Here is a 10870-nt window from a genome sequence, read left to right on the forward strand (position 1 = left end):
ATATATATATATATATATATATATATATATATATATATATATATAATCAGTACCCAGGAGTTGAAGAATGGGGACAGGAGAATCAGAAGTTCAAAGCATCCTCCGATGCAAAGCCAAGGTTACATGATACTTTATCTCAAAAAGACAAAAAGAAAAAGCCAGGTAATAGCTGTGTGTGCCTTTAGAGGCAAGCAGATCACCATGAATTCAAGGCCAGCTTGGTATACAGATCAAGTTCCAGGACAGCTAAAGCTATCCAGGACAGAGAAACCCTGTCTCCAAAAACAGACAAACACACAACAACAACAACAAAAATATAATTGCTAAATTAAAAAGATAAACTTGATGTGATGGTGCAAGCCTTTAATCTTGGTATTCAGGAGTCAGCATGTCTCTGTGAGTTTGAGACCAGCCTACATAGTTTCAAAGCAACCAGGACTACATAGTAAGACCTTGTCTCAAAATAAAGAAACAAATAAAATGGGACATGGCCTCACACTTCTGTAATCCCAGAAATCAAGATGCTGAGGTTGGAAGATCATAGTTCAAGGCAAACCTGGGTTACATCATTTGTTCAAGCCCAGCCTAGACTGACTACCTAGGAAGACTATGATAGAAAACAAAGGAGGTGAAGATGTAGCTCCGTTTGATGAATCTGCCTAACACGCATAAAGCCCTGGGTTGATCTTTAACACTGTATAAGATGACTGTGGCCCTGCAATGGTTGCTCACACTTTTAATCCTGGACTTTGGGAAGCAGAGGTAGACAGATCTCTGAGTTTGAGGCCAGCCTGGTCTACAGAACAAGTTTCAGGACAGGGAGACCTACACAGAGGAACCATGTCTTGAAAAACCACAAAAAGAAAAAAGTGTCTAATAGCACATGATGCCAGCAGTGGGGAGGTGGGTACAGGACAATTAGACATTCAGAGTCTTTTGATGCATGGTGATTTGCTGAGCCGTTAATAGTATTAGTTGCTCTTCCAGATACATCCACATGGAGAATTACAAGTATCTGTAACCCTGGTCCCAGGGGATCTGATGCCCTTTTCTGGCATCTGTAGATGCTCTCACATCTGGTGCATAGTAGATACAGATTCAGGCACTCATATATATTTTTAAAAAAGTCTGAAAAATCTTGAAAAAATGTTTTTTTAAAAGCGTCTATGATGGCAGCCAGTGTCAAGATGTCATCAGGAACAGGAGTTGAGAATTCACATCTTGAATTGGAAGCACAACACAGAAGGGGCACACTAGAATGGTGCAAAGCTTTGAAACCTTGTCATTGTGCTCCCAGTGACAAACTTCTCCAGCAAGGCCATACTCCCTAAGCCTTCTGAGAGCTTCATTAGTTGTTCATCAAGTGTTCAAGTGTCTTAAGACTATGGGAGACGGGCTGGAGAGATGGCTCAGTGGTTAAGAGCACTGACTGCACTTCCAGAGGTCCTGAGTTCAAATCCCAGCAACCACATGGTGGCTCACAACCATCTGTAATGAGATCTGATGCCCTCTTCTGGTGTGTCTGAAGACAGCTACAGTGTATTCATATATAATAAACAAATAAATCTTTAAAAAAAAAAAAAAAAAAAAGACTATGGGAGACATTTGTCTCTCAAGCTACCGTGATTTCTCTTACTTTAGCTACAAACTTCCCGGCTTGCATGCTTTGTCAGAGAGCACCATTAGTGCTTGTGATGTAGAGTCTGAGAACAACTCTGGTAGCTGCTTCCTTCGTGGAAGACCAGTAACTTTTGTACCTTCTTTTTTTCCCAGAACAACATAGCCGAAGTCCAGGAGCTGCACTCTGAGCTCATGTGGAAGGACTTTATAGACCACATCAGCAGTCTCCTGCACAGCGTCGAGGTGGAAGTCAGCTACTTTGCAGCTGGAATTATCGCCCACTTGATATCCAGAGGGGAACAAGCGTGGACCTTGAGCCGAAGCCAGAGGAATTCTCTTCTTGATGATTTGGTAGAGTCATTTGGTGTTTTCTGGAATGATACAAACTACATTTGTAATGGTTAAATACGAAAGCTTCATAACGTAGTAATAGTTAAAATGAATATTATAACATATCCTATGTCTTGTGTCTTCTAGCATTCAGCTATTTTGAAATGGCCAACTCCAGAGTGTGAGATGGTAGCATACAGGTAATTAGCATGACTATTAAGTAATCTGGTCATTTTTCTTTTTCTTTTTTTGGTTTTGGTTTTTCGAGACAGGGTTTCTCTTGTAGCCCTGGCTGTCCTGGAACTCACTCTGTAGACCAGGCTGGCCTCGAACTCAGAAATCCACCTGCCTCTGCCTCCCAAGAGCTGGGATTAAAGGCGTGTGCCACCGCCGCCCGGCCTCTGGTCATTTTTCTTATAATCTTTACTTCAAGTACAATCTCATAATACTGCTATTCAGTAAAATAGTTGTTCATTGTGGTGCCTGCTTATAATCTCAGCACTGTAGAGGCTGAGACAGGACTGCCAAGTTCCAGTCTAGTCTGGCTTATAGGACAAGACCCTATCTCAAGGTGGGTTTAAAAAAAATATTTTGACTTATTTTTTACTATTCATTCATCATCCCTTTATTTCATATTATTGAAGGCAGATAGATCTCTGAAACATATCTGCTCTTTAAATTTAAAGAAGACCAAGAGGGCTGGGGTTATATGCCTGGTAGAGTGCTGTCTGTCATTCATAAAACCCTGGGTTTGTGATCCCCATCACCACATAAACTGTGTGGCCGCCCATGCCTGTAATGCTAATGCTGAGTGGTAGAGTCAGGAAGATCAGAAGTTGAAGGTCATCCTAGGCTACACAGCAAGCTTGAGGCCAGCCTGGGATACATGAGACCCTGTCACTTGACTCCCATCCTATCTCCCCCAAATAACCACAACAAAACCACTATTCTGGAAGGCTAGGTCCTATGACAGTTAGATGATAAGATAGGCAACTTACTGTCGCAGGTATTCCCATGGCTGCATAGTTTTATTACACTTAACATGTTTTTGATTTCTTTAGTTTTTTGAGATTTTATTTTAATTTTATATGTATGGTGTTTTGCCTGATTGTATCTCTGTGCATTATGTTGCATGCATTGTCCTCAGAGGCTATTGGATCCTCTAGAATTGGAGTTCAAATGGTTGTGAGCCACCGTGTGGATGTTGGGAATCTAGCCTGGATCCTCTGGAAGATAGCCACTGCTGAGTCATCTTTCTAGCCCCTCTTCCACAATTTTTAAACCCATTTTTGTTCAGAGCAATATAAACAGAAAGGCACATTCTATTCTTTTTTCCTGGTGTTCTACTACTTATCACTGTCTTGAATTTTCTACTTTACAAATCCGGGTCTTTAAGTGTGTATCTTAAGGCCCAGTGTGGTGGCTTATCTCTATAATGGCGGTACTCAAGATGCAGAAGCAGGTGGGCAAGATGGTTCAATGGGTGCAAGAGCTTATCTGGTCGTCTGAGTCAGATCTCTTCCACCCATAGTGGAAGGAGAGAACTGGCTCCCAAAAGTTGTCCTCTGGGCTCCGAATGCTTGCCATTTTATGTGTGCTTTCACACATATACTCACACACATCACACAGTGATAATAGCTAACTTTTTAAAAGACAGGCAGATCTAGGAAGGCAGACTCTGCTATGCATAGCAAATTTAAGGGCAGCCTGGCCTGTATACTGAGGTATGGATCCAAAAAGGGGGTGGGACAGGGCTCAATTTTGTGGCCCTTCCTAGGTGGTTGTGTCATGATGCAGCAGGATATCTCCTTCTCAGCCACTGGGTGTCAGAAACTCATGGAAGTAGAACAATGAGTACAGGCTTGGAACTGTGTAAGAAAGCCATGGCCGCAGAAATAGCTGCTGGTGCTGGGCGGAAGAGTGAAAGCATTATATGGTCCAAATCAGTGGTGGGCACAACAGTGTTTTCCCATGAAGCACGCCATCTTGTCCCATAGCAGAGGTTATCAGTACTGAGTGAGAGTCCTTCTTGTTACAGACCAAGGACAACTGGAAAGATGAAGCACAAGTGTTCCCTCTTTATGTTTTAAGATGCATAGTGGGTCCAGTCTGATTGTTCTCAACTTGGTTAGTGTAAAAAAAATGAGGGAAGGATATTTCTGGATGGACAGATGCTACTGTGTCTGGGTAGTTGGGGCCTAAAAGAGTTAGCAGAAGCCTAAAGCTCTTCAGGTATCTCTAAAGATGATGTCTGCCAGTATGTTGTCAGAAAGCCCTTAAAGAAAGTAAGAAGCAGGACCAAAACACCCAAGGTTCTCCTTCTGAGCCCAGTCAAAATTAAGCTTTTAAGATTAACAGTAATAATTATCTGTGTATATATACACACTATATATATATAATACATACACACATATCTACATACAGACACTGTGTGTGTGGGGTGTGTGTGTGTGTGTGTGTGTGTGTGTGTATATAAAGGGATGGGTCATGGTGGCACATGCCTTTAATCCTAGCACTTGGGAAGCAGAAGCAGATGAGTCTCTGGAGTTCCAGAGCAGCTAGGACTACATAGTGAGACCCTGTTCTCAAACTTGGTTATAAAATAAAAGAAAGGGAGAAACCAGAGGAGGGACAAGATGGCTCAGTGAATGAGTGTGCTCGCCACTGTATAGGCCTGATGACTTACGTTCAGTTCCTAGAACCTACATGGTAGTGGTAGAAAACCTATTCCACTGACCTCCACAAGGAAATTTGTTGTAACACCCTTAACCTCCAGTTGTATTAATTTGGTCTCTTCCTTTTGTTTAGTTTAGCTAAATGAAATGCCAATTTTATTTTTCTAGGGAGCAAGTCCTTAATTGATTGGGTCTGTGCATTGTTGTAGTCTTTGTGCTCATAACTGTCATCCCTGTTTACGGCACTGCTTTGGGGTTTGCCTGTTTTTCTAGGACCTTTTACGATCTTGTGTGGCTCAGGCTGTGCTGCTGTATGGAACTCACAGCCCCAGCTGCATTTGTGCATATTTGTTTACAATTGTTCTATTTCCTTGGTGAATTGTTCACTTTATTAATATGTGGTAGCCTTTACTTCTTCTGTCTCCCCACCCCTGTTTTTAAGACAGGGACTCTACATCACCCTGGCATCCTGGAACTCACCCCATAGACCAGGCCGGCCTCAAACTCACAGGTTCATCTGCCTCTGCCTTCCAGTTAAAGATGGCACCTCCACACCTGGCTTCTTCTGATTGATTTTAAAATGTACGCTTTTCGGATATCAAAGTTGGGAAGACCAAAAAAAGAAAAAGAAAAGCTTTTAAAAGATCCACACTCCCCTACCTTAATACAGTCTTTACATACCTCTGGTGTACCAAGATGTATCTCAGTGAAATCCTTTCTGAAATAGGCAGTGCAAAGTAAAGGTGTGTGTGGCTCCTTCATGTCAGTCTAGAAATGATACGTATTTTCTTTTCTTTTTTAAAGATTTTATTTATTTTACATATATGAGTACACTGTAGCTGTCTTCAGACACTCTAGAAGAGAGCATCAGTTCCCATTACAGATGGTTATGAGCCACCATGTAGTTGCTGGGATTTGAATTCAGAACCTTTGGAAGAGCAGTCAGTGCTCTTAACTGCTGAGCCATCTCTACAGCCCACATGTATTTTCTTTTCTTTTTCTTTCTTTTTTTCTTTTTTTTTTAGGCTTTTTCGAGACAGGGTTTCTCTGTGTAGTCCTGGCTGTCCTGGAACTCACTCTGTAGACCAGGCTGGCCTCGAACTCAGAAATCCACCTGCCTCTGCCTCCCAAGTGCTGGGATTAAAGGCGTGGGCCACCACTGCCCGGCTCACATGTATTTTCTTTTTTTTTTTTTTTAAGGTTTATTTATTATATATGAATACACTGTAGCTGTCTTCAGACACACCAGAAGAGGGCATCAGATCTCATTACAGATGGTTGTGAGCCACCATGTGGTTGCTGGGATTTGAACTCAGGACCTCTGGAAGTGCAGTCAATGCTCTTAACCACTGAGCCATCTCTCCAGCCCATGTATTTTCTTAAAGTTATAATAATTACTACCTAGAAAATGATGCTTTATATAAAATGTGACTTTGATTCTTTTGAACTTTTAGGTCCTTTAATCCATTCTTTCCACTACTTGGCTGTTTTACGACTCCTGGAGTCCAGCTGTGGGCAGTTTGGGCCATGCAACATGTCTGCAGCAAGAATCGTATGTACCAAAAATAGAACTATACTTCAAATTCAATTTTCCTTTACAGAAAGTCATTTTGTGGGAGTGAAAGATTGTTGAGTTTTTCCTGTGTAGTTCTGGCAAGCTGGTATAGAACTACTATGTAGCTCAGGCTGGCCATAAACTCTGCAGAGAGTTTATGGGTATGAGTGTTTTGCCTGGATATATGTCTGTACACTACTTACATGCTATCAAATTCCTTAGAACTGTGGAGTTAGAGACAGTTGTGAGCCACCATGTTATGGTGTGTTCTTTACTGCTGAACCATCTACTCAGCCTCTAGAAAGCCTGCCTGCCTTTGTGTGTCTGTGTCTCTGTGTCTCTGTCTCTCTCCCTCTCTCCCTCTCTCCCTCTCTCCCTCTCTCCCTCTCTCCCTCTCTCCCTCTCTCCCTCTCTCCCTCCCTCTCTCTCTTGTTTTTGGTTTTTTGGAGACATGGTTTCTCTGTATAGTCCGGGCTGTCCTGGAACTCACTCTGTAGACCAGGCTGGCCTCAAACTCAGAAATCCACCTGCCTCTGCCTCCCAAGTGCTGGGATTAAAGGCGTGGGCCACCACCTCCCGGCTCTTTTGTTTTTTTGAAACAAGGTTTTTTTCTGTGTAGCTCTAGCTGTCCTGGAACTGGCTTTGTAGACCAGGCTGGCCGCAAACTCAGTAGGTCTGCCTGCCTCTGCCTCCCGAGTGCTGCGACTAAAGGTGTGTGCCATATTGCCTGGCCAGAAGGCCTTTTTTTTTTTTCCCCTCTTTTCCTGAGACAGGGTCTCTCTGTGTAGCCCTGGCTGTCCTGGAACTCACTCTGTAGACCAGGCTAGCTTGGAACTCAGAGATTTACCATCTCTTCCCCTATCCCCACCTCAAGTGCTGGGATTAAAGGCATATGCTACCACCATCTGGATCCAGAAAGTCATTTTTAAGGATATATTGCAGCCGGGCGGTGGTGGTGCATGCCTTTAATCCCAGCACTTGGGAGGCAGAGGCAGGCAGATTTCTGAGTTCAAGGCCAGCCTGGTCTACAGAGTGAGTTCCAGGACAGGCAGAACTACACAGAGAAACCCTGCCTCGAAAAACAAACAAACAAACAAACAAACAAAAAAAAGGATATATTGCACTGTTTTGCGTTTTGTTTGAAATAGGTCTCACTATGTGGATCAGGCTAGCCTTAAACTGACAGAGATCCACTTGCCTTGCTTCTTTCTCCCAAATCTTAGGATTAAAGGCATGTGCTATGACCCTGTCTGCATTGATTTTTAAGTATATTAACTTTTTAGTGTATATGTATATGTGGTGTATATATGGCATTGTGGGCACATGCATATACACTCAAAGCCCAGAGGAATGTCTTCCTCCATTTCTTTCTGCCTTACTGTCACTGAACCAAGTGTTTGCAGTTTTGGGTAGGTTGGCTGTCCAAGGACTTCCTAGGACCTCCTTTCTCTGTCCCATAACGCTGGATTACAGCACACATGGCCATGCCTTTTTATGTGGGTTCTAGGATTATTCAGGATCAACCATCTAAAGTTCCAGTTCCAAGGGATTTCTGGCTCTGGCATGCAAGGGGTACAGAGACATACATATATAAAACACTTATACACATAAAATACTTTTTAAAATGATTACTGAATTCAAGGGAATAAAGCAGAGATGATAAGAGACACCTGATTCATGAGTTTTTTGTTTTGTCTTAGGGAGGCAGGATCTTACTCTGTAGATGTGCTTTATGCACTACCTTGCATGGCCTTTGATGTGTTTTGTGTTGTTTTAAGCTCTGAAGAACTTGTTTTGTTTATGGGATAACTTTAAAACTTTTTCTTGTTTCTTTCAGCTTCAAGGTATTGCAGCATGCTGATTGAAGAAGGAGGACTGCAGCATTTGTACAATATCAAAGAACACGAGCAGACAGATCCCTATGTCCAGCAGATTGCGGTGGCCATTCTGGACAGTTTAGAGAAACACATTGTGCGCCATGGAAGGCCCCCTCCCTGTAAAAAGCAGCCCCAGGCCCGGCTGAATTGATAGCCATAGATAGTTGGGTAATGAACAAACAATGGGAAGCATTTTTGTGGTTGGTTCATTTGGAATAGCGTGCTCTCTGGTGTTTGGGGGCGGGATGGGGGGGGTATCTGTGGTAAGAGTCCTGTGATCCATTTGGAATTGGTAATGTACAGTACTGCCCGTGTGAACAGTCTGATTTGTTTCGTGATTTTTAACTTATGAAGCAAGAAAGGTCTTCCTTCAATATTGTCTCTTAGGAAATCTTTCAGTGTTTGAACATAACCTGTGCTTGAATGCTACAGTTTCACGATAAGTTGCACGCTCTCTTATGCAGACTTCCCTTGCAGGTGAGCGAGGTGCTGACTTGACTTCAGCTCCACCTCGCTATAATTTTATATTGCTTCTGTAAAAATGCCCCCATTCTCTGTGTCTCTTTCTTCACAAGATGCCCTTCTTTGTGTGAGTGGAAGCTGTTGTGTTTCTAGAAGCTTCTTGCTGTCAGGAGCCCAAATGGCAGTCAAAGGAATATAAAAGAAAGAAAGACCATGAAAGAAGGACAGAGTTGAAAAGGAATTAGAAATTGCTTTTGTGGTATAGCTCTGAAAATGGAAAAGATTCTCCTGCTGTCCCTCTACTAAGGTGGGAGCAGAGCCGTTCTCCACACTGAAGGATGGAAGCACAGACCATTGCTATCCCTTCTTTTCTGAAGTCATTCTTATTCAGTGGAATAGAGACTATGCTTGGAGTTAATTTGCTTGGTTAAAATACAGTTGACAACAGAAAATTCGTTGCAAAAATTTAACCTTGAGTTGGAGTGTGGCTCAGTGGTAGAGTATGTTCTTAGAATGTACCAGTTCAATACTCAGCACCACACACAAAAAGTTAAATGTTTTTTGTTCAAGTATGTCTATCTGTCAGGCATAAATGGCTCATGGCTGCAATCTTACCACTCAGGAAACTGAGCAGGAGAAGTGCTTTGAGTTTGAGGCCAGCCTGTGTTAGAGAGAGACATGTAGTGTGTCTTCATTATGTGTTCATGTTAGAAAAAGATGTAAGAGAAGACTGGGCTGCTGCTGCTGGATGCCTTAATGTGCAGTCGACAGGATAAAAGGAAATGTTCTTGACGGATTGTTTTTTAGGCAGTTGCCTTTCTTTTAAGATAATTGATATATGAAGAATCAGGTATCCTACGAACCCAAGAGGCAGCAAGTTACCAACAAATTTAATTTCCACTATAATTTTAAGTTGGGACTAACTCAGACCTATAATCCAGTAATGGCGAGGGTGAGACAGAAGGTATTACAGTTGGAGGTAAGCTAGACCACAAAGTTGCAAGCTAGCTTGGGCTACATGGGGAGACCCTTTCTCACAAAACAAAACAAATATTTTAAGGGAGTCTTAGTGGCACTTGCCCTTAATTCAAAACACTAAGGAGCAGGTGGCTTTCAGGGTCAACATGGACTAGATAGCAAGACTCCATCTCAGGACAAACAAAGACACTCACATCTTGTTTTGTAAATAGATTTAATCTGAAATCTCTTCTGACCACAGTCATACATGTCTAAAATGTTTTCAGTAGTAAGGAGCTAGCTCAAGCTGTGCTTTTGGGTGGAAAACAAAGGTGAGAGGAATACGAGTTCTCAGCCAGCCTGGACTACAAGAGAGACCAGCAAGCTCATTGATAGTATGCTTCTAACATCTGCCTCATGTCTCACTCCTTGGACTTGAATGTTCAGACTCCTTCATAAGGATAAATACTGAATCAAACTGAAAGAAAAAAGACACGTAGAATTATCAAAAAGCCATATAAAACTATGGTTTATTTCTTATTTCATTTGTTCAAGGAATTCTGAGAGCTATAAGATACATTTTTTCTTCAAGATGGTTGTTCAAACCTGTGATCCACCGCTGGAGAGACAAGATTATCATTTTGAGGCTAGCCTAGCCTACCCTAGTGATGCTTGTCTCAGCAGCCTTCATCACAGATGGATTTTTCATAGTTAAACACATTTCAGAGAAAATAAAATTCTTTCAAAGGAGTAGTTTTTGCTTTTTGTTGACACTTCTCTCTCAATTTTAACGTCTTAAAGACAAAATTCTGACAATCCGATATAGTCTGCAATAGCTAGCAAGCTGGTGGTGTTGACCTGCCATGCCTACATAGTACACTTCTGAACTATTTGCGAACTTTAGCTTCAGGTGTCACAACAAGAGTACATGTTCTTATAGGCTATTGCTAACCTTGCTTTTACAAAGTTTCAGAAAAATGAAGTCAGGTTGTAGTGTACACCTTACACCTGTAATCCCAGTATCATCAGCTAGATAGCAAATTCAGAACCAGCATTGGTTACCTGATATCCTACCCAGAGAAGGAGAACAAGAAATGGTCAGAAGGCCTACAGAATGATTCAGAATAACCTGATACATGATGGTTTCAAAATCAATTCAATTTATATTTTCCAGGCCAGGCAGGGCTAGATTACAAAAAAAAAAAAAAAAACACTTAAAAAATAAAAAGACAAAAAAACAAAACCCCACAAACTCAAAGTGACTGATTGTATCCCAAGTAAATCAAGATGTTAGTGCCTCTGTATTTTTTATTTTTGTTTGTTGGGTGGTGGTGTATTTTTGTTTTTGAGATAGAGTCTCACTATGTGTAGACCCAAGGCTGTAGTCTGTATTG

The 10870-nt window shown here is 41.9% G+C and overlaps 1 protein-coding gene across 1 annotated transcript in view; it reads left to right on the forward strand.

Moving 5' to 3' along the window:
- The window catches only part of Zyg11b (zyg-11 family member B, cell cycle regulator), a 55888-nt gene extending 47613 nt beyond the window's left edge, over positions 1-8275 (forward strand). Inside the window, exons 11-14 of the mRNA XM_028786157.1 lie at positions 1774-1971; positions 2098-2150; positions 6080-6177; positions 8018-8275. Of these exons, the coding sequence (XP_028641990.1) occupies positions 1774-1971; positions 2098-2150; positions 6080-6177; positions 8018-8208 (540 nt within the window). The 3' untranslated portion in view covers positions 8209-8275. The remainder of the gene's footprint in view (positions 1-1773; positions 1972-2097; positions 2151-6079; positions 6178-8017) is intronic.
- Positions 8276-10870: the final 2595 nt, after the last annotated feature.

This window comes from Grammomys surdaster, unplaced genomic scaffold, assembly GCF_004785775.1.
Source record: "Grammomys surdaster isolate TR1022 unplaced genomic scaffold, NIH_TR_1.0 100, whole genome shotgun sequence".
Lineage (NCBI taxonomy): Eukaryota > Metazoa > Chordata > Mammalia > Rodentia > Muridae > Grammomys > Grammomys surdaster.